This window comes from Oreochromis aureus, linkage group 7 (assembly GCF_013358895.1).
Source record: "Oreochromis aureus strain Israel breed Guangdong linkage group 7, ZZ_aureus, whole genome shotgun sequence".
NCBI classification, from domain to species: domain Eukaryota; kingdom Metazoa; phylum Chordata; class Actinopteri; order Cichliformes; family Cichlidae; genus Oreochromis; species Oreochromis aureus.
Window position 1 is genome coordinate 26,308,563 of NC_052948.1, and position 24,475 is coordinate 26,333,037.

Sequence of the window (24,475 nt, forward strand, 5' to 3'; positions counted from 1 at the left end):
CTTCCATTCATGTTGTGGAGCAGGTGAGGAAGGGAAGATGGCCCACAGACACGTGGAGACCTCTCAGGACAGCATCTCAAGACTTTTTGCACCAGGCAGCATGGCCAGCACAGCTTTTTAACACAACACACATACAGACGGCTACTACAGCGGCTGAAAACAAAAATTCAGCGACAGCACTGGAGAGTATAGTGTCATTTTTGCAATGCTTTGACATGGTGTTACAGGAATATACGGTATACTTTCCTCTTCAGCTACGACTGTAGCTAAAACATAAAGAAAAAGATTGTGTTAACTGCAGTATATATCCTGTCAGAATAAAACTCAAAGGGACAGAAACTCCAACACTGGCTGCAAACAAGAAATGCATCAGACGTGTTAATAATGTAAAATATTCATCTACATCATAAGTCAAAAAAGATTTTCAGAGTCACCTTGTTTATAATTATTTTCCTGGGTCCACAAATGCGCAAAATGTTAAATCTTTATACTGTTTACTTACTACTAATACTATTTCTTTGGATGCTCTAGAAAACTGTGGTTTTTACCAATGATATTACAGTCACTACACTAAGAGTTATATCCCAGTGGGAGTTAGACGTCTCCTGCTATTACATGAAAATGTGTTTTCTTAATGGGTGCTGCTGTCTCTAGCCTAGCTTAAAGGCTGCTTTGACGATCTCCACACATGTCACTGTCAAAGTAACTATTTACTGTACTTCTGCTTGCTTACTACTGAATAGATCTGAAGCCAAATCCAAATGAAATTTAAAAAAAAAAAAAAAAAAATAGGACCACATTATAGACTGCATATGAAAGCTGGACATGTTGATGTCAGACTCCACATTATGAAGTGTCAACTTTAGCATTCTTGCCACTGCCATGTTAGCTTTTTGGAGCAGAAAGTTGCTAACTTTTTACTACTAAACTCTAAGCTAACAACTAAGCTTGTTTAGCTAGCTGGATTTCTAAACTGCAATGCACAGACAAGTCTGGTAAATAGTGATAAGTAACAGAATAAGAACATACTAAAATTACATTGACCAACACTGCCACACAGATTTTTCAATGGTGTGTAGCACATAGCATACTTTATTAGCTCAAATATGGCAGGTCCAGTTTAGTAACTCTACTTGGTGGACGTGGAACTTTAGCAGACATTGATTAGGTATAGCTCCCTGTGCCAAGATAAAGTGTCAAAGTGTAATGAACATGTCATGGAGGATGAATGACAACCAGCCCCTCTCCCACTTATAGTTATTGAAAACCTGTTTATTTCTGCTCTGAACTTGGACATTTTAACAGGGGAGTCTGTGGGTGGACTCACCTTTAGAGCAAGCCTCGAGTGAAGATTAGACAAACTACAGCTTGTGGAACGTCTGCAGTGATGGTTACCATTCAGCCCACGTTCTTTAAAAAAAAAAAGAAGCACATACACAGTGCCCATCAGACACTTTGTTATGGTGTTGCTTGTAAATCTGCCTTAATGTTGCATTATTTGCTTACCAGAATTTGACATTTTTACAGATGAAATGCTATTGGAAGCATATTTTTTGCAAAGTGTTCTTAGCTAACTGTGAAGCTATTAAAGTATATCTACACGTAAAAGCATGAATTAACATGTCTAAACTGAGGATACTGCTTTTTATGACACGATATTGAAAATGAGCTCTGTCAGTGTCGACGAAGCAAACACAAGGAACACAGACTGACTGAAGAGGTGTAGGATGACTTTACACCTAAACTTTTTTTGAAACGCTAATGAACAGAACATACTACAGTTTAAAAAGTAGTGTCTGTGGAGTTGGTAGATTAACTACAGACATCAGCCTTCTGTGAGGCAAGAGTTCATTGTATGAGCCAAAACACCAAAGTCCAAGAGCAAACCTTTTTGCAAATACTTCAGCCGTGATTTTGCAGCACAGTGCATTGCACTTATAAAGGGGAAGTCAACATGCCTTCACTGAAGTGGAAATTCAGACTAACTTAAATATGGAAAAAACTTTGGTTTGTTCTTAAAATACACATATTCTTGTTTTTAATAATATGATTTTTTTTAAATGTATTTTATCACAGAAATGACTAGAAGATTATGAACGTAAGGTTATTAAGGGATAGAAAATGGTGTACAAAAATGCTTCAAAGACCATTTAATTGATTAGCAAAGACAGAGTTATGGAATATATCTTAAGATTTTTATGTTTGAGTGCAGAGGAGTACTTTCTGTCACCGTAAGTAATGCTGCATCACTGTGCATTAAAAAAAAGATTTTCAGAGGTTAACGCTGGAGGGCCCTTGTGTGTCTCAGGACATGTTGGATGAGAGCAGCACTTTAGAAAGCAAAGTATGTGATAGTATTATTGGGTTGTTTTTTTTTATTATTGTTAATGTCATGGGAACTAGTTGGTTGGCTCTTTCAACAGAGCTGAAATAAATAAGCTTCTCAGAATTACGTAATAAGGCTGATGTAGAGAGGGGCAATCTTGGGTAGGGCAGAGAAAGCAGTTAAATCAGAAGCGGACTATTACAAAAATGAAGTGACATCTAAATGTCCACTGTGCCTGTGGGACGCGTGGATCCTGCTATTTATTTTTGACATGTACACCTCACCTAAACATTACTGCAAACCAAATACACCAACTTGTAGCAGCGACATTCCTTAACATCGGCAGACTTTCTTAGCAAGAAACTGAGCCCTACCACCCAAACAACTGCTCAGGAATAGAAAACAAAGATCCCACTTTTGAACCTGATCCGTATACTCCTCTAGATCGCAATCAAATGTGCTGGGTGTCACGGGATCCCTACAGAGACTCTGTCCACACCTTAATTAGTTGGAGCTGTTTTGGCAGCTTGAGAAAATGCTACACAATATTAGGCAGACCACCTTAATTGTGGCTGATGGATATATATTAAAATGTATATTTTATATCATAATATATATTAATATTGAGTTTTTAAAAATGACCTTTATTTTTAAAGCACATTAGTTTTTCAACAAACAACAAGGGAAAAAGTGTTTTGTATTTGTGGATCATGCAGGTAATAATAGTCTTTGTTTAAATACAGCATGATTCGGTCACTGTACTAGAACACAGAGTCTAAACAAACGTGTTGTGTAATGTACAGATGACACATATGACTGAAACTGCCAAAGTGTCGAAGTGACTTCAGTTCCTCATTTTAATGCATTCTTATAATAGTTTTACAGTGACACTGCTGATGCTAATGTTGCTATACTGCCTTTTCTCATTTGCTAAGTACCATTACTGGAATTTAACTTGGGGCCTACAGCTGTATATCCCAATCTCATACTGTATAACACAAGTACTGTGGTAAAGACCAGTTGGATTAACATTTACATAGTGAAAAAAGAAAACTGGACTTGCAGGAACAGATGAGCAGTTATAGCCGTGCTATCAGATGGAATGTCTTGAATTAGACCATCTTTGATCAGAATGTTGCAAGGAAGAGGACTTTTCCTCTACTGCCATCATGGGGTCATACTTGAGTACGTCTACCTGGTTTTGCAAAATTAGATTCCCATCAGCCTCAGCTGTACTCTATACTAAGCAAATTGTAGCATACAGTTACACTAAACCAATTCTGTTAACATTATACAGAATCAAAATGTTGACTTTGTAATTGTGAACGTTTTTGTTAGCAGTTGTGTTTACCTCACAATGCTGCTGTGCCTTTTGTATTGCCTCACTGAACCACTAACTTGGCTATAGTGTCTGCAGGCCTGGTATTTTACTTTTATTGCTTTGTGAGCTTTCATGACAATGTCTGATTTTTCAGCGTTATATCAAACTCAGCAGTTTTAGTCTCACTGATGCTTAATGGCAGTTTTTAAGAAGAATACTTTTTTTTTCTTCTTCTTCTCTCTGAATGTGTTTCTAGGTTCCTAATGTACTACCTAATGGATTAAGTCCACTTAATCAAATTAATCCAAAGTTGTGAGTCATCACAATGCATTCAGTGAGCTTTTCTCTCCTGATGGGAGTGGTCCCTTCCAAAATTAGACACAAGTGCCAGATCTTAACCCAACTGTACGGCTGTTAGAAATATTGAACCAAAATGTAGAGATCCAGATGCTCATCAAATCGATTTAACGGAGTATTGAAGCTGTTCTAGTGAGATGTACTGATCATGCATGTTACTATTGTTTTCCTTTAATTTGTCACCCATCTGAGGTGAGTTGTGAGGAAAAGAAAACTAAAAATGGATTTGAATTGTAGGGATTTGGGCAAACAGATTTAAAACAACAACAACAAAAGATTTAAACTGTGGGACTTTGGTCTATTTTACTTTATGAAATATGAGCTGGATGTCACATTTTAGTACTTAAATTCAGAAAAGAGAGTGTTTTACAGCTGTAGTTATCATACGCACATCACAGATGCTGAAGGGAGGAAAAAAAAATTGAAACGACTTGGAATTTCCTTTAAAGCATCCAAAATGATCTTTGGTTTAAATATTAATTTAAGAAGAGCACCAGAATGCACGGTCACTGGAATCCTGTTATAGAGCTGATGTCATGCAGGGAATCACTGTATATATCAATGCTACCACTGTATTTAATATTCTTACTACACTGACTTCTATAGGACAACAGAAATATACAGGTGTCCCTTTTCCAATCAAGGCATCTCAGTTTTTAAGTGCCTCAATTTTTTTTTTTATAAGAGATATGCAATAAGACAGAAATGAGATACTTTAAGAATGAAGAGAATGTGAAGTGGCGAAATACCACTGCAGGACACATATATGCAATTGTTTTTATCAAGCTTGGGGAATTGTGAAACATTGTAAACAAATGTTTTTATTTCTAGTGTTCTGAGATGTATTTCCAAACATTCTTGTGTCAATTATATTAAAAAAACAACTATTAAAATATTGTAAGATTGCTTCCTGTGCCATCGATCATCTTTAGATGAAGAGCTCTGTGTATCTGAGTGTTAACCCCTCCCCCCTACACACGCACACACAGACGTAGTCTACAGTAGGATTTTAGCCATAGAACACTTAATTTTGGAAGGTATATATAAAGCAGGAAACGGCAGTTACAGCTCAGATGTGGGTGTATATCCAAGTCATTTCATGTAATAAATGTAAAGCTAAAAGCTTTGCATATCTTTATTTCAGTGTCAGACACAAATTAGAAAAACAGTTAATATTTCCTATAATATTAAACAGACTAAAAATATTTCAGTTAAATAACTTTTTCTTTGGTTCTAAATGAGCGTGTTTTCATTTGTATGTTTAATTTTATTGAGAATTTTAACGCCTCGGGGTTATTCTCTTGTGAATGTCGCATTTCCGAGGGTTGTGAAAGCGTCCGTTTTCCTAACGTTGTGATAAATAGGCTTCACTGTATTCCAACGGGGCGCCCCTCCTGGCCAATCAGGGTGTCTGCAGCAGCTTCGACACCACCCCCCAGCGGCCGCACAGGCGCACTGAGCTTCCAACTGCCATTTTGTGGCAGAAGCTACTCTGCTAAAGCAGGAGAAGGATTAAAACAAACTGCGAAGAAGCCCGCATTTTTTCCTAGTCGGCTAAACTTTGTAGCACAGACTCTGTGCTTTCCGCCGAGTTAAGCGGGAGGAGAAACAGACTAAAAGAGGTAAAGTATCACTACTTTTCACATAAGGGGGGAGTTTGCAGGATCTTTAATCGGCCTCTAGGTGTCACGATGGGGCTCTGGGTCCGGGCAGCTCGTCGGAGAGTGTTTGTCTCCCTCTATCGTTATTGAAAACCCTGTCAAAATATGCTTAAAAACACAAGTTACAATAAATGTGTATACATCCAGTTGTATTTCGTACGTATTTGTTAAAATATAGTCGAAGATATGTTGTGAATACTCCGTCGATTTGGTTGGAGAGTTTAGGCCAAGGCGTCCATTTTCTCGCTTCTTTGTTTCCCATTTTTGCTACCTTGACGACATCGAGCTGGCGGGTTTAAGTTAGTTAACGTTAGCTTGTTTGCATTAATATAAAGTGTAAACCAGACAATCTTACAAGCACGAAAGAATGTTTGAGAAAACGGCATCGTTTTGGGTGATCATGTTCACGTTACTTTGAGCTTTAGCGTGTTGCATAACGTTTAATCAAATCTATATTTGGGGGGAAAAGCAGCGAGGTAGCTACTGGCGTTGGCTAGCAGTCACTGTTAGCAAAGCTAACAGGATCACGTCGACCTGACAGGCTTGAGGCCCTCTCTACCCAACGCCCTTAATACGTCTGAATGTTTCGAAGCAGCGGAGTCTCGAAACGTGACCCTAACCAACGTTTTACTCAGCACTTTCCTGACGCATCTGCAATACTGGAACCAAACTCTGATTATTGAGGCCCCTCGTTGCAAAGTACACACACGGAAACGGCAAGTGCGGGAGAGTGACGAGGCATTCACAGCAGAACGATCTTCGGCGATCTCGAAGACCAGATGAGCATTTAGCGTTCTCCCAGCCGTCTTCCATTATTGAATGTTGCACCTCTCTCATTTTTAGCCCATCACGACGTGCTCTGAATTGTCGGGTGTTGTTACACCCGTTGCCAGTTCGTCGCTTATTCTAAGCCCACCTAGAGCCTCCTAGCCACAGATATATATTACAGCAGAGAGCTCCCTCTACGACTCGGCTTGGAGAGCTACAAAAATACAGCTATATAAATGCATTGAAAGGGGACGACAACTGACTGCCCCGCTCCGAGTGATTGCTGTTTTGTGGTAAATTTGTTCTGCTGTAAATGGAAGGATGTATGAAGGCCTTTGCCAGAGCCTTTCCAGTTTCCCATATTTAGCAAATAAAGACAAATGTGTCGAATCTCACAAACACATTTCAGGGATTGCCAGTATTCTAAAATCACAATGCAGTTATAGTGTTTGTAAGAGTAGTCACACAGCCACTACTTCATCTCAAGTATATATATATATACACACACATCTCCACATGTGTGGTGTTTTAAGGGTGAAAAAGGTGAATTTTTAGCACAGTATTCAGATCTAAGCACATATCATTTCTTGAGCTACCAATGCAATTTTCTCTGGACTGTGGTGTGTAAAATGTCAACATATTTCAAAGCTGATTGTTAGATCTCACCCTTTGTGTACAGTTAAGGGTTTTGCTCAAATTAAACAATTAGCAGTGATGGTGTCAGTTTCGTTTTGCTTCATTGTTAATAAAGTCTTGTCATATAGAAGAATTGGGGGGGGGGGGCTAGTGCAGATTTAATGAGTCTGTTAGTACAAATTCAACCTACCCTGAAACACACTGATTTATTCAGGCTAGTACTGGTAAATAAAAGATTTCGGGGTGGGGGGGCGACAAGCAAATAAGGTCATGGCAGTAGTAATGTATCACTGACCCTTCATTCTGAGATATTTTTTAAACGTCTTTATATCAGATTCACCATGATGTGTAACACTACATAGTTTTAACGTTGTAGTGTGATCTTGCAGCAGCAGAGAGAAAAATACATGTTGAATTTAGACACTTTTAGTGGGAAACTTTTTTTTTTTCATTCATAGGATCCTTTCAGGTCCGCAACCATTTTCCCTGCTTTATGATGCAGTTAAAATCACTGCTTGTGAATGTGCACGAAATGCATAAGCATATAGTGCTGCTGTGTAATATATCTCTCTCCTGTCCTTCAGGTTGGCAGGGACAGTCAGGTAGCAGGCATTTGATCGAGCAAAGCTCAGGGCTTTCAGCAGCAAAAAAGGGAGATCTCTGGTACCAGAACCCTGCAGACTGCAGCCTAGTCAGCAAAGTCATGTTTAAGTCATTATCCTTGCTATTCCAGGTAACAGCTGTAGTGTTAAGAAAAAGTTGAGCCTTATAAGTTTCACTTTGTTCCCATTCTGAAAGTACAGCTTGATAGTGGCAGCATGGTGTTTGTTTTACATTTTAATATTATCCAGAATCTTAATATTGTATGTGTCCAGTTCACTAGTTAATGATATGGAATATTTGGGTAATCTGTTTTTTATGTTTTCAAAAGTTCTGACAGTAGGTGCTGTGCATATAGAAATCATGTTTTTTATGTGCAATAATTCTCAGTATCAATAGAAATGGGAGAACTTTAAATCAGAAAAATGTCATGTTTGGAGATGGAAGTTTAGCATGCTGGTGAACAGATACATGATAGAACTGTAACTGGCTAGTGATTACCGTAAATCCCAGACTACAGAGCGCACCTGATTAAAAGCCGCATGATCTAATTGTAGAAAGAAAATCACTTTTTTGTACTTGTACAGGCCGCACCGGATTTTAAGCCGTATGCGTTTCACTTGTAATATGAGATATTTACACAGAAATATTACACGTGAGGATTTTTAACGTTTAATTTAATCGGTAAGGTAACATAAACATGGTAACATAAACGTTATGGTAACATACAAAAATACATACTGCAAATGCTTTTTTTCCCCGAACAGCGCCTGTAACACGGCTACCTTTAAGTATACGTACGTATCGGTAACACACAAATTACGTTGCTTATGGTTTTTTTACGGAACAGTGCACAAACAACATTACAACATCTCCTAACAACCGGTAAAAATATATACCGTATATATACTACTTATCAATTTTATTGGTCTATTGTTACCAGGCAAAATGTTTTTGGCCGCATGACAAAAAATATGCATTAGCCGCACGTCCGTATAAGCCGCAGTGTTCACAGTAGGGGAAAAAAGTAGCGGCTTATGACCCGTAAACTACGGTAGTTTCTTCTCCCTTGTTTTTTTTTTATACGGTCATAGTTTAGTCGACTTCTTGTGTTCAGTTGTGAGACTGTATACTGCTGTCCTAGACGAAATATGGCCACACACTGCTAGAAAATGTTTGTTTCCACAACACAATATTTCAGTTCCTACCCAGCATGGACGGGAGGCCAACAGATGGTGTAGGGGTTGTGGATGTCCCCACCAAAGAGTTTCCGTCCATCCAAGCTGTTCACAGCCAGGATGCCATGGTGGCGGATCTCCTTCAGCAAGCAGCCGAGGCTGGGGGTGTGGTGGAGGGACAAGCTGGAGTTGTCGTAGAACAAGGTTCACACTCTTTTCATATGGAATTTTACCGTTTAGCTGTTAAAAAAAAAAAAAAAAAAAAAAAAAATAGTATTGATTTGTAATGTAAACAGGGAAATTTTGACATTAAAAGAGTCAAAGGTTTTATCCAACTGGTCTGTTGTGTTTCAGGTCACGGGGAAGGAATGGCAGCAGCCACTCAATCCCAGCAACAGCTAATGGAAGGAGTTGGTGTGGAAGGTGGCACAGGAGTTGAGATGATGGTTATGGACTCATTGGATCCCACCCTGTTGCAGATGAAGACTGAGGTGAGTTAGTTACATTATTTTATGTTATTTTTGAGGATTTAATAGTTGTTTAAACTTGGAAAAAAAATAACAAATATTATGTTTTGATGTCACTTTAGTTTTAGATATGACATTTATTGAATTTAGAGCACCAAGCATGCCTTCCCGAATATGCATCTTTACCACAGTGCTCATTATTATGAACAATTGTAGGTAATAGATGCTGCAGTGGGAGGGTCATCAGCTGCGGTGGGTGTGGTCGGAGGGGTACCAGGTAGTGCTCACCAAGCTACTGTGACAACTGTGGATCAGACGCAGATAATCACCCTACAGGTACTTTTCTCCATTTCATATTTGTATTTGTATTTTTTTTTTTTTTTTTTTACTTTTATCCATTTGTAGTGTCAACAAAGTCAGTGGACTTTTAATATAGTTTTAATGAAGTTTATATTTTATATTTGTTAATGTTTTCTATTAGTTTCAGTAGAGTGCTCGTTACACAGTTGAGCAGGCGACACATAGTCCTAAAGCTAATGCAGGCCTGTTTATCCCAAGGCCATTTACTCTTAGCACTTCTCTCAACATTCCTGCCTCTCTCCACTGTTCTATCAAATAAGGCAAGCCCCCTTATTAGATTGATTATAAATATGTATATATACACATAACCTCCCTACTCTGTAAAATCAGAAGACATGATTTCTGTTGTCCTGTCCTCAGGTGGTGAACATGGAGGAGCAAGCCGCGTTGGGCTTGGGGGAGCTACAGCTGGTTCAGGTGCCTGTTTCAGCCACTACTGTGGAGGCGCTTCAACAGGGCAATTTTGTAGACACTACTGCAATGCCTAAAGATGGAGACCCAGTTATCTGTCACACCCTTCCACTGCCTGAAGGCTTTCAGGTACACAGATGCACAGCTGTAAACTCATGCATGACATTTGAAAAATTATACGTGGACTTCAGTCAAAGGTTTAAGTTATTTAGTCGTTTAATGTTAAAAATGATTAGTGTATTTTCTTTAGGTCAGGCTCAGAAGCCTTTCTGTACGAGCTGCTGCAAAGCTTTGGTCTAAATTGAATGTCACATTAATGTAAAGGCCACAACAGGAGGTCAAACACACCTTGTAAGAACACTTATTTATCACTTGATGTGTCATTTATACAAGGAAGAAGTGGGCGAAAGTTTATTTTTTTTATTTATTTTTTTCAAACTAGCCAACTATTGTGACCTCTCTTCACATTCCAAAAATTCAGTTTGTATCTATTTGGTTAGATCATCTGTGCCCATAGGTGATCATTAGCTAGGCTGCAGTTTATAAGTTGCTGAGAACAGTCTGCCAGCAACTAGACAAGAACACTGGAAGCGTATCTTACCAACTCAGGAAAACATGGTGCAGAGTCAGCAGAAGTACAACACGGTCTCAGATAACCTAAAAATATTGTATCTAATAGTAGTGTTGCAAGAAATGATACTAATCAATATTAAAAATTACTATTGAATCAGATACTTTTTTTTACCACAGTATCAGTACCAAGAGTGTTGTTGCTTACTTGACCCGACAAACAATTGTTCTGATATTTTAATCTTTTATTGTGACAACCTTAACTATGTGAGATATTTTAAAAGCGACTAACACAAGAGAAAAGATGAATTTAAAAGGGCAAGGTTAATATTCTCTGATGGCTTTTTTTTAGGGCATTTGATTGCTCACTATTAAAGATATATAAGAAAATGTGCTGACATATAAATGTACTTTGTACAGTTTCACTGGGGAGACAATTATGGTTTTGCAGTAGTCCTAAATATAGCCTACAGACAGCCTTACAGAGCATTGTGTGTACATGCTATAGCTGTTTAATGCTGCTGTGGGCAGTGTCACAAACAGCCAGTCTGTGTGTTTTACGTGCTTATGGTGTTGGCCCTTCAGTTGGATGTAGAAAGTTCTAACATACAAAGAACTGAAGTGATCAGTGTCTTTAAAAACAATCAAGTGTCCTCTTTGGGTCTGGGTGTCATTAAACTTCCAGTTTGGGTGATATGACAGTAGGAGCATAAAGTTTGAGCTCCTGATCCTGTAGGAAAAAATAGGTCATAAATGTAAACCTACTTTAACTAGTTGACCACTGAACTCAAGAGATGGTATCACTATGCCAAAAGGAAGGCATACAAGAGCATCCCACTTCAAGATAAAGGCCCTATTTGTGGGAAAAGAAGACCCTGATGAGAGCCATTTGGGGATGGAGGAACAGGAGACTCTGTGAACTCTGTGAAATTAAGGGCAAAATAGTAAAAATGAGCAAGGGAATGGACCGCACTGAAAAAAGAATTACAGAGGCAGAAGGAAGAATGTTGACACCCATGCTAACCGGCTAGAAGCCAGGCTAATGACCAAGAAGGAAGGTCGAGATGTGAAAGAATTCACAGAATAACTTGCCCAGTGTAGCTGCCTTTGTAGAAAATGCATTGACGGAGAAGTTGGCTATTTCACATGCTACGGAGCTGGAGATAGAGAGAGCTCATCACTCTGTCGCTCCGAAGCTGCCACGTGCTGCCCCTCGGTGCTCCATAGTGCCAAGTTTGGCAGCTTCAAGGTAAAGGAAGAAGTTTCAAAAATGGCCTGGCAGAAAAAGGGGGTAACTGAGCAATTTGTGCCTTTTCATGTTTAGGTAGTTAAGGTTGGTGCTAATGGTGAGGTGGAGACTGTGGAACAGGAGGAGGAAGGAGCAGAAACGCAACCTGATGAGGAGGAAGATGAAGAGGTGGGTAACCAGCTGCTGGAAGAGGGGGAAGAGGAGCCTGTTCAGCCTCCAAATGACGACCCAAACTGGGCTAAGGACCCAGACTATCAGCCACCATCTGGAGTTGTTAAGAAGATCAAAAAGGTAAGAAAGGTGGTGGGATTGTTATTTTTGTAAATGCAGATTTAAAAGACTTTGCTGTAACAGAACTGAACTTGCTGTTTGTCCAGGGTAAAAAGAGTCGTCTGCGTTATGCTGAGGGAGACAAGGATATGGATGTCAGTGTCTATGACTTTGAGGAAGAACAGCAGGAGGGCCTTCTGTCTGAAGTCAATGCTGAGAAAGTGGTTGGCAACATGAAACCACCTAAACCTACCAAGATAAAGAAGAAGGGTAAGTAAAGGGCTTTTCCATTAGTACCTACTCAGATCGGTTTGACACAACTTGAGGCGGTACAACTCTGCTTGAGTTGTACATTAGTGTGCCTGGGGTTGTTTTATCTTTGCAGCCCTAAAGATTGTATAATTTTTAAATCCCTTAATGGGTCGGCGCCATCTTATTTTTCTGATCTCATAACACCTTATGTTATTTCAAGGTCACTGAGATCTGCTGACCAGCTATCCCTCCATGCTCCAAAGACTAGACTTAAGAACAGAAGGGACTGAGTTTTCTGTGTCATAGCTCCTAAACTGTGGAATGAGTTACTTCCCCATGTTAGGCTGGCCCCCACCTTGCACATTTTTAAAGTATGGCTTAAATCTCAATTTTATTCTGTGGTTTGTATGTGTGGTGTATCTCTTAATTTATTGTGTAAACCTTTGTTTCATTTGCTTTCTAAATAAATTTAAATGGGTTTGGAGAATAGCACTGCACCAACCCAATGTAGCTGCAAAATACTTATAGCCACAGAAAGTTAGGTTGAAATACACAGCATAGGAGGATCAGCTGGCTGTTTAGGCTACTGCAGCCATACACACCAGTAAGTTAGTGTGTGAATGAGATAAGATAAAATGATAACAGAAACCGTTAATGAAAACTCAAGTGGCAATGTTACCAAACATATCAACCCAGCAGATACAGCCTAAGGCTAAAAAAACGCCCATTAATATCTAGGTTCCTGTACACTACTGTACCTTACAGTAATGTACAGGAACATGTGACAGAAAACAATTATTAAATCAAAACTAGCTTTACTTAGCAAACCTACCCTACAGCCATGTGTTTTTATTTGTTTGTTTGTTTGTTTGTTTGTTGCTGTAGCAATTGTTCACTTCGCTCATGTATTAAACACAGACATGTATGACAACAGGCGTTAAACAAGTGGGCAATTCACTGTTCATTTTGTGATTAGCCACTACTCGTGATATATATAATTTCTATAGAAATGATTCCCAAAATCTATATATGTAAATGTGTTGATAATCCTGGTACTCTAGGCAATTGATATAGTAAGTTGATTGCAAGGATCCATCTTTGTTATGCCAAATAAACTTAAACCTAGTCCAGATTATGCACATTGACTTAATGTGTTTAGACAGGCTACCAAGAAGCTTGGACTGTCTTGTTAATTTGTCTTCTCTGATATAAATCAGCTCTGAATGATCAAAACAAAAGTGATCACACAACAAGAATATGAAAAGAGATGTACAGTCAGTCCTAACCAACTGGTTCATCTCCTGTATTTAACAGTTGAAACTTAATATTGTAAGTTAAAACTAGGCCTGCACAATAAATCGAAAATTTATTGTCATCGTGATATCAGCCTGTGCGATGGGCCCATCGCAAAAGACTGCGTAAACTGCGATAATTGGGTACCTTAAAATGTTTACACACGTGCTTTAAAGAATTTACCAATCAAAGAAACCCCCTTACACATTTGACCAGTCGAATAGAGCCCTTCACGGCATTAACCAATCAAATGGATTAGAGGCCCGCCTCCTACGTAGGCGGGGAGCAAACAACGCTGCAGCAACGAGTCAGAGTTGTAATGGCTGAGAGCGAGACGCATGACAAGAACGCTACTGACTATGAACTCGTGGCTACAAAACAGCAGTCCAACAGCCGTCTCTGTATCCGAGTTTTTCAAGTGGAACTCCTTATGAGAAAACGTCGAAGCGGTACAAAGAAATAACAGAGGCCATTACACATTTTTTGGCTAAAGACATGATGCCTATAAATACAGTTAGCAGAGAGGGCTTCACCAGTCTGATACATAAAGTGGACCCGAGATACCGCATCCCCTCACGAAACTACTTTTCCCATGTCGCCATTCCACAAATGTACGAAACATGTCGCAAGACCGTCATGTTTGAACTGAGCCAAGCTGAAAACTACACAAGCACTACAGTAAAGTTTCCTCTCCAGTTTTGACTTACATCCGGGGTTCGTACGGGTGCTTGAAATCCTTGAAAATGCTTGAATTCTAATGTCGTCTTTTCAAGGTTTGAAAAGTGCTTGAATTTCAGATGTGGTGCTTAAAAGTGCTTGAAAATGTAACTGTATGTCATTCACAATAAATAGCTATCTGATTGAATTGTTTTCTTATCAGATAGAGAAATAAAATGAGTTGCAAAAAGCAAAAGCAAAATTTCCCCACCTGGGCTGCCTTGCGTCAATTTCAATATGTGACCCCGCCCCTCCCTCCGACAGTCGGGGATGAGTGCGCTAACATACCTGTAGGTTGCTGTTTTAATGAGTGTTTGATGGAAAATGACAATGGCGGAGTTTGCGTTCTCCAGTCGCATGATAGGTGAGTCCTAGTAAATAATTTTCCAGTACGCGTACGTTACACATGCTATTTTTTAAAAAAAAAAATTATGATTATTATTTTGCTAGCTATCAAACTCGCTGGAGAAATGATTGAAATGCACTGAGTGTGATGCAGTATGGCAGCGCTATTACGGAATATGCTGTGAACTTAGCTAACATTACTTAGCAGTAATATGAGTTAATTTACTCAAGTGAAAGCTTTAAACATTAGCCTGATACATAACTAGCTAACATAAGGCTTTCTGATTAACCCTCTGGGGTCGACGGACCCAGAGTCTCCATTTCAACTTGGGTCGAACGTGCGGACTTCAAGCTATATACCAGTTTTTAAATTGTGTTGATAGGTCACGTAAAACCGATGTTTTTTGGGGGGGGGGGGTTCTGAATAAAACAGTGGCTTATACTCTGGGAAGAAACGGTAAAAACTGCGTTTTTTATGGAGAGCGCTAGCAAACACGCTTTGCTTGTGAGTGAAAAAAGAAAAAACACTCCTTCCCCATTGGTGGAAAAATGTACCGTGTCGACCAATCAAAAAATGATACGGCAACATGTGGTATTTGGTTGTTGGGAAGAGAGGGAAGAGCGAGTGAGCGAAAAAGAGAGAGAGTTTTGATACATGAGAGATTTGTGATGTTTATCATGTTTGGAGTCTCAAGTTAGTGTGTTTTCTTGTGTAGTTAGTGTGTAGTGTAGTCGTTTTGTTTTGTTTTGTGTGTCAGTTCTACTAGTGAACGTCACAGTTGCTGCAAAAAAGCCACCAAAGGCAGATTGCAGTGTAAACGCTGAGTGACACACCTGCAGTCAGACCTGCAGATTTATCCCTGTGCTGTTCTCATCTGTGTTATAGTGGACACAAACTATTTTTTGGAGTTGCATAAATAATTTGTGTGCCTTCTTATTTGATGCGGCACACCTGATTGTTCTGTAAATAGTTTTGAATGGTTATATAAAAAACGTCTGAGCCTTGGCTGCATTTTTAGGTAAATAGTACCATGTAACTTTGTTGTTTGCAAAACTTGTTCATATTTTTTAAAAATGTGCAATTTCTATTTGCATTTCAAGTTATGAAAATGATTCGTTAAACATGCTTGTGGTTTTTACAGTCAAAAATATCACTTTCTACTTGTATTTTAAATTTTGTCTGAATTTAGATAAATTGTACTGAGGTGATGCAAATTGAAACGTGCATTCTTTTTTGGGGGGGGGGGTTGCTGGAAAAGCTTAAAAGGGGACCTTGAAAGTGCTTAAAAAGTGCTTGAATTTGACCCTGAAAAAAGCGTACGAACCCTGTACATCATAACTACTTGGTGAGTGGTAAAATGATGAACAACTGCATTGAGGTAATTTGCAGTATAATTTAAGTTATGTTTATTTAAAACTAATTATGGAGACCGGGAAGGATGTCTTTCAGAATTCAAGCCTCAGAAATGTTTTTTATGGGGGCAATGTTTCAATGTTAAAGTGCACTTTGTTGTTACATAGATGCAGCTAGCCCCAAATGCATTGCATTGTTTTGCTATACAAAGACTGTTACTGAATATAAAATCTTTCGATGTCTTTGTTGTTTGTTAGGAGTGAAGAAGACATTTCAGTGTGAGCTGTGTAGCTACACGTGCCCTCGACGCTCCAACTTGGACAGGCACATGAAGAGCCACACAGATGAGAGACCTCACAAATGTCATTTGTGTGGAAGAGCTTTCAGGACAGTCACTTTGCTAAGAAACCATCTCAACACTCACACCGGTAAGCATGAATCTGTGGTGTCATTAAAATGTACAACGTTAACGAGACCAAAAGAGTGCTGATGGTTCAATATTTTTTTTCACACGCGTATGCAAGGATTGCTTCCACATATCTTACATTTATTTATGCAGGAACTCGTCCACACAAGTGCACAGACTGTGATATGGCTTTCGTGACTAGTGGAGAGCTGGTTCGCCATCGTCGCTACAAGCACACACACGAGAAACCCTTCAAATGCTCCATGTGTGACTATGCCAGTGTGGAGGCAAGTTTATCTATTGTCTGCTTTGTGTTCTTAGTGTTTAAGTGTTTACCAAATGTGACTTTGTGTGTGACTGTTGTGTAGGTGAGCAAATTAAAGCGTCACATTCGTTCCCACACCGGCGAGCGTCCCTTCCAGTGCAGTCTTTGCAGTTACGCTAGCAGAGACACTTACAAGCTGAAGAGACACATGAGGACACACTCAGGTAAAACCGACACCTTAACTGCTCCTCTCCTGTGTGTTTAAAGAACTGAAGGACAATGAAGTGTTTTCTTTGGTGCACAGCTTTATTGATTGTTTTCATGCGAAAGAATAATAAATTGCTTCCCAAAGTAAATTACTTAAGTTAGAAATGGTACGGACTGCTAGTACCCAGTTACTCCAATATTGGCATATAGGCCTCTTTGAGAAATGAGAAAGTTAAGCAAAAACATGAAACAAAAACATGAAACTTTAAAATATTGTATGTGCTCAATTATCATTCTTAGGAGAGAAACCCTATGAGTGCTACATCTGCCATGCCCGATTCACCCAGAGTGGAACCATGAAGATGCACATTCTACAGAAGCACACTGAAAATGTGGCCAAATTCCACTGTCCACACTGTGACACTGTCATTGCACGCAAGAGTGACTTGGGTAAAACACATTGTGTAAACACAAATACACATGGTACTTTACTTTAACCTGCTGTTTCTGCCACCTAATTTACTGTCCTGTCATCTGTGTGCTATCTTAGGTGTCCATCTTCGTAAGCAACACTCATTCATTGAGACTGGAAAGAAATGTCGTTACTGTGACGCAGTTTTTCATGAGCGCTACGCTCTGATCCAGCACCAGAAGTCACATAAGAATGAGAAGAGGTTCAAATGTGACATGTGTGACTACTGCTGTCGCCAGGTCTGTAATACAACAAATACTGTGTGACAACCAGGTTTTTCCACATTTGTAGTAATATTATTGTTTCAGTTTGGTATCAAATGTGAATCATCCACTCATGTTTAAAAGTCTGAGAGCGAGTCTGGAAGCTGAAGGCTTTGCAGTTTGATAGTAGTAAAGTGTATTGGGACAGTATGGTGTTATGATGGATAACCACTAAAACTGTTTTTTAGGCATCACTCCAGCAGGTCAGGCAGCATGGACACCAAGAATGAGATGATGTAGGATTTCATTTTCAGGATTTTCATTATAGGATTTTTTTCAGTTCATACCATAGGTGCATGTACGAGGAGGCTGAGGGATCTGGCACCAGTAGCCACCAGTATTCTTGACTTCTCCAGTCATGGTGGACAAAGCTAAGAATCTTAGCACAATGACAATACTAATTTAATACATCAATTAGGATATGAATTATTTTGATCAATGCACTATCGCTATTAACTTTGACCATTATCGATCGCTGATGTCATCAGCACAACTCTAATACACAGTCTAAATGGGACCATATGACCATACATTCAGCAGTCTGTCAACTATCTAACTGCTGGCCCTTATTGCGTGCATAATATATGAAATTATATTTGCTGCTAAAAGTGAAAACTGTGGTTTCATGTTGTTGTGTCCAGGAGCGTCACATGGTCATGCATCGCCGAACGCACACCGGAGAGAAACCATATGCCTGCAGCCAGTGTGAAAAGACCTTCAGACAGAAGCAGCTCCTGGACATGCACTTCAAACGCTACCATGACCCCAACTTTATCCCTGCCACCTTTGTTTGTCCCAAGTGTAACAAGACCTTCACCCGAAGGGTAAGGATACATGTGTTTTTAGCTGTCACACATGAAGTGAAAGTTTAGGGTCAAGTCCTAGGCCAGCAAGTTACCTGCAAGTCACAACACAGACTGTTTACGGGTGTGTTTCTTTTAGAACACCATGGCTCGCCATGCTGAGAACTGCAGCGGTGAGGTGGAGGATGCCGAGAATGGAGCTACAATCCCAAAGAAAGGACGAAGAGGAAGAAAGAGGAAGATGAGGAGCAGGAGGGATGATGATGATGACAGTGGTGAGACGTGGACGCTGTTTTGGGGTTTATACATGGCTGTGTTTTTCTGTAACTATGTTCAACTAGATTGTTTTGTGTGTGTTCATTCAGATGAGGATCATGCTGAGCAGGATGATGATGAGGAAGAGGGTGAGGGTGAGGAAGAGTCATCACTTCTACAGGAAGAGGAGGACCCAGAAAGCATGGAACTGGACCAGGCTCCAGCCGCCATTCCTGTACCAGCCCCCGATGAGCCACCAGTCAAGAGGAAACGAGGCCGGCCCCCCAAAAATGCCCCCAAGCCTCCAACACCCAGCAAGTCCGTTAGAGTTGCTACCAAAACAACTGCTTCTGGTGAGCATTAAAATACAAATGTAAAAAAAGGAGTCATCTAAAAAGAGTAACCTCTATGAATAGTAAAGTGTCCTGCTCTACAGGCTTTCTTTTTTAACTATAGTGTCTGTGACAGATTAGAAATGAATGTATGCCATATATGTTGGTGATTAATAACCGTAGAAGACGAGCTGTAATCTAGTAAACGAACCTGTCATTTTTGATAATGTTACGGATAGTAAGTCATATGCCTGTTGTGCTTTTTAGCTGCTGCCATCATTCAGGTGGAGGATGAGAGCACTGGGGCAGTGGAGAACATCATAGTGAAGAAGGAGGAAGGCGATGCCTCTGCAGCGACTCCTCTGGATCAGGGAGTGGCCCTCACTGTGGAGGGGGTGGGGCTTGATGAAGGGGTAGAGACTGTTGAGCTTCCTGTGAACGAAGAAACAGCGGCAGCTTCAGCCAACGGAGATTTGACACCAGAGATGATCCTTAGCATGATGGACCGGTGAACGTAACACAGCAACGCACATGTAGCCGGACTATGACTAAAATTACTGCATACTTCCCCATGGCCTTCATTTTGTGCTTCATCCAATGGCAGCCGTTCTGCTTAAATGGCTTCCGAATGCGACAGCAGGAGCAGTCGTGCACTAAGAGTAGAAGCTGCATGTATGTGTTTAAACACAATGTCTTCACATCCCTGTGTGTCAGCCTGTATGCTCATGTTTCAGGTCTCTGTCACACACACATCCTTCCATGACCCTTGCTCTACACAGATAATGTCAAAGCTAAGACTGCTCTCTGCTCTTAAATGCTTTTCTTCCAGTTTGAATGTCTTTTCAATGGCTCTAAGTGGATTTTGCTAATTATTACTACCCAAAGCCACATCCTGTGCCAGTCTACCCACGCACCCTTCCCTCTCCATGTCTTTAATATGAGAACATTATTTGATGGAACTTTACATTCGAGTATTTTTGTTTGTTTTTTAGAAGAACTGTGAGATGTCCTGCTTGCAGTTCTTTACAACTATGCTGATTTTGCAAATTCCAAGCCTTTGTGTGTGTGTGTGTGTGTGTGTGTGTGTGTGTGAGTGAGTCTGGGTATAAATGTAGCTTTTCCTAACAATGACATTATATGGTACTTTCAGATGCCATTTTTGCTTAGTTTTGTGATTTTTAATTTTCTTTCCTAAAGTCTAATTTCCCTCTTTTTCCTGTGGAAACACATGGTCACCATAGTGGTGTTATTAGTCAGCTGTTTGTACACTGAGTCAGCAGAATGAGTCTTCCTGTGAGTAGGCATGGGGTAAGTGTTGCCATCAATAGAAGTGAGTGATGATAGTTTTTCAGCCTTCTTGTTAAACCTTGTTGTGAACTGAAACTAGCCCCCAGTCAACTTATGTGAACTAAAAACAGAGGAGACTGCTCATAAATGAGTTTGCCCGTATCACACATGCAGCCGAAACTTCAACTGTTTCACACATGGGAGATATTTGTCATTCATATGTCACTGAATGTTTCTCCTCCTGTTCACATTTTTGAAGGAAAGGGCAGTACACGTCTCATGAAACCCTGCTGGTTGGAGAAAATGTGGATAATCCTACTTATTACAATATCGTATTATAGCAGTGGTTTTTGAACACCCCAAGCACTTCAGCTAATCCCAGTTCTTACTGTAACAGCCATTATGCATTTTGTAAATCAGTGTGTCACTCAAACACCTTCTTCACCTACAATCAGTGAAAACTAGCTGTGGCAGATGGAGTGCATGTACACACACATAACACCTTTGAATGTTTTTATTATCTGAACATGTGTTGGGAAAGAGACAGCAAGGTTTGCATGTATTTTTTTTTAAACCTAAGTGTCCTGAGCGAAGGGACCTCACCATCATGCTTTCATTCTATAGATTAGCATATATACCCAAACCAACTGAATTGATTTCTGCCACCCCCGGCTGTCTCTCTGTTAGCTTGTGTCTGCTGTGATGCATTACAGTTTAATTTTTTATCTTTTTGTAGTTGTCACTGTTTCTCTGCAGTTGGTTGAGTTCAATGTGTAGTGGGGCCAGTTTGACTTCTAGTGGACTGTAAGTTGTTGCTTGAAGACTGGCTCGTATCTAAAAACGGAAGTGACTTGGAACTTGTTTGTGGCGACAGAGTGACCCTCGTGCAATGCACTGTTCAACATACTGGATCTTACCTGGCCAAGTTGGTCCCCTGCCTTTGTCATCTCTGAGGGAAAGCTGCATTTAAGCCTCCGCGTTCAGTTCTTCATACATTTCAGTTTCTTCGTGTCTGCACACTCACACATTAGCCTTATTTTTGCAGTACGTCAGTGGCTTTCAGCTATATGAGGACTGTAAAAAGTAACTGCTAATGTAAACTGACTGTTTTCTGCCATTGCTGCACCATCCTAAACGTTTTCCAGCTGGTGGTGCAGTGTGCATATCATATTTTAGGTTTTAGCTAAACTGCTTTACACTAAGACTGAACCAACCGAGGTATTGGAAAAGCCCCATTGAGAGAGCTGTTTGGCAAATTGCTACTTCTTGTATTTCCATGTTGTCGTTCGCACTTCCACTCAGTTTCCAGGATTCCTCAAAATCCAAGTGTCAACAGATAATATGATTTGATTTTTCTGAAGACAGTTGAATTATGGATTATTACAGCCATAAGGTGACTTTAGCTGTTCTGTAATGTAAATGCCCAGTTGTGTAAAAAATGAATCCGATTTGTACTGTACAGCTGTGGTCAGGCATCTTCCTGTGTAACAAGGCAAATGTTCAGTTACCTGATCTGTCATACTCATGTCCTGATAGAATGATTTGAGGTTATATGACTGTTCTGAAATCAGTGCGGGGTTTTTTTGTTGTTGTTTGCTTGTTTGGGGTTTTTTTGTTTTGTTTTTTAAATTCCATATTGTTTGTTTTTGCAGAAAAATTAAGAAAATTGTTTTAAGATTAAGTGTCCCCATTTTAAGACCAAGAAAACAAATGTTTGTGATGTCATTTTTGAAAATGAGAAATTGTACAGCTGATGAAAATTAAAATCATCTTAATGGGCTTATGACTGCTACATCAATCTGTTGAACATGTAGTTATTCAAAAAGGTGGGATTATAAAATACATTTGTGATCAGTTTACAAACACTGGTGGGCATGAATGCCATAGTAATTTGGGACTTTTATTGATTTCTTTGAACTTTTTGGTTTGTTTGTTTGTTTGTTTTTACATGGGTAGAATGATTACATATCATACATCAATAATGACTTCAGAAAATGAGTGCGCACAAGTGAAAAATTTAGTATTTTATCTGTACATGGTCAAAATTTGCACATCGTCTTCTTTCGGCTGCTTCCTTTAGCGGTCACCACAGCAGCTCATCTGCCTCCATCTCACACTATCCCTAACATCTTTGCTCTGTCACACCAGCCCTGTGCATGTCCTCCTTCACTACACCCATGAACCTTATCTGTGGTCTTGCTTTTTTCCCTCCTGCCTACACTGTTTACAGCCAGTGTCTTCACCATCTCTTCACTGCTCATGTCAAAATTGTCTCAGCCTTGCAGCTCTTACTTTGTCTCCAAAGCACTCAACGTTAGCTTTCCGTCCGATGTACTTGTATATCATGTCCATTGTGGTCACACATTCAGCACCCCGAGTCCAGCCTGTTATTTGTTTGGTTTTTGTTTTCCAAACTATAGATCACAGTGTCACCTGCAAACATCTTAGCAGACAGAAACTGCCAAATGTCATCTGTCAACCTGTCCATCATCATCTTTTTCCTGTCGTATTTCCTTCCTCACCCTCAACCGGTTACACTAGATAGCCGCAGCTTCCTCAGCCTGGTTTTACTGGAGGCTTCTTCCTGTTAAAAGGGAGTTTTTCCTTCTCACTGTTGCCACAGCACTTTCTCATAGGCAGTGGTCTGATTGTTGGGGTTTCTCTGTATCATTGTACGGTCTGTAGCCTACAATATAAAGTGCTTTGAGGCAACAGGTTTTTTTTTGTTTTTTTTTATTTCAATAAAATTGAATTGAACACTAGGCAGTACACCTTTACTGCTCCATAGGTATTAGGAGAATAAATGGTAGCTGGTGCTGCTAATCGAATGCACTTGATTAACTGATCATCAGCAAGTGGAAAAAATAAAAGCAGAAGTTTTGGCTGTTTGCTGCTCTGGTGCATTCAGTTGTCCCAGTAAATTCACCCCAAGGTTATACCATACATACTTGTTTTGCAGCCACCTGGCTTGTGCAGCTTGCAGTCATTCAGTTGACCTCCTCTATATGCCAAAGTATTCCAGAGTCAAGCATGACAACATCTGTTTGACTGCTATTAATTATTTATGTATTAATTATTTAATATTGTCAGCCTATCCCAGCTACTATAAGGCAAGAGGCAGGGTACACCCCTGGACAGGTCACCAGTTAAAAGGGACTTGTCCAGGGTGACTGGTGACCTGTCCAGGGTCACCAGTCACCCTGGACAAGTCCCTGACACATAGAGACAGACAACCATTCACACCCATGAAGGTAACTAACCTCACTAACTGCATGTCTTTGGGCTGTGGAAGGAAGCCGGAGTACCCAGAGAGAACCTTCACAAACATGGGGAGAACATGTAAACTCCACACAGAAAGACTCCGGCCAGGTGCTGGAATTGACCTTCTTGCTGTGAGGCAAACGTGCTAATCCTTCTGGAGCACTCAAAGATCTTTATACAATATGCAATGCAAGCAACTGAAAGCATCTAAGAGTAACTCAGGGTTAGTATCTTGCCCAAGGATATTTGGCATGCAGACTAGGGGAGCCAGGGATCGAACCGCCAACCTTCTGCTCTACCTCCTGAGCTCCAGCCGCCCCACACCATGCAGCAGTGTTCACTATATAATGGGACAATATACTTGTACTAACCATATACAACAGTGCAGACACACACACGATACACATCACAAACTAAATCAGAAAAATACATTTTTACATTGACCTATACACCCCGGGAATAACGCCTCTCTAAATGCCTGTGCTTTGAGAAAATGAACTCCTTTTTTAAAAAATGTGTTAAAGAACAATGATCCAAGCAGAAAATCTCCAACAGGATGGCAGAAAAATTCAGTTTAATTCTATTTATTTAAACAGCGCCAAATCACAGTAACAGTTGCGTTAAGGTGATGTACAAAACTGTAAACTGATCAAAGCAGTTCTGCCTTAAAGAAATCTACACGGTGGGCCATTTATATGGATACACCGTAATAAAATGGGAATGGTTGGTGATATTAAAGTCCTGTTTGTGGCACATTAGTATATGTGAGGGAACAAACTCCTCAAGATG

At 40.0% G+C, this 24,475-nt stretch overlaps 2 protein-coding genes across 3 annotated transcripts in view; both read left to right on the forward strand.

The window, feature by feature from the left end:
* ripor1 (RHO family interacting cell polarization regulator 1) overlaps positions 1-4,910 on the forward strand; it is a 46,018-nt gene extending 41,108 nt beyond the window's left edge. Inside the window, 1 exon segment of the mRNA XM_039614504.1 lies at positions 24-4,910. Within this exon segment, the coding sequence (XP_039470438.1) occupies positions 24-121 (98 nt within the window). The 3' untranslated portion in view covers positions 122-4,910.
* Positions 4,911-5,448: 538 nt separating this feature from the next.
* Positions 5,449-22,217, forward strand: ctcf (CCCTC-binding factor (zinc finger protein)). Of its 2 annotated transcripts, XM_031753540.2 has the most exons (17): positions 5,449-5,626; positions 7,654-7,802; positions 8,871-9,051; positions 9,202-9,338; positions 9,531-9,650; positions 10,035-10,214; positions 11,980-12,195; positions 12,282-12,444; positions 16,393-16,563; positions 16,695-16,828; positions 16,910-17,030; positions 17,314-17,463; positions 17,564-17,724; positions 18,390-18,572; positions 18,691-18,826; positions 18,917-19,159; positions 19,406-22,217. In XM_031753540.2, exons 2-17 carry the CDS (start codon positions 7,773-7,775, stop codon positions 19,648-19,650), a joined length of 2,571 nt encoding a protein of 856 aa, XP_031609400.1. In that variant the 5' UTR covers positions 5,449-5,626; positions 7,654-7,772; the 3' UTR covers positions 19,651-22,217. The 2 variants fall into 2 exon arrangements, with proteins under 2 accessions (XP_031609400.1, XP_031609401.1); XM_031753541.2 differs by lacking the exon at positions 7,654-7,802.
* The last annotated feature ends 2,258 nt before the right edge of the window (positions 22,218-24,475 follow it).

Excerpts from the sequence above, each read along its gene's own strand:
- ctcf (XM_031753540.2), top strand. The coding sequence starts at position 7,773 with ATGTTTAAGTCATTATCCTTGCTATTCCAG. Across the intron at positions 9,339-9,530 it reads TGTTGCAGATGAAGACTGAG|GTAATAGATGCTGCAGTGGG; the intron begins GTGAGTTAGTTA and ends GAACAATTGTAG. Across the intron at positions 19,160-19,405 it reads TACCAAAACAACTGCTTCTG|CTGCTGCCATCATTCAGGTG; the intron begins GTGAGCATTAAA and ends TGTGCTTTTTAG.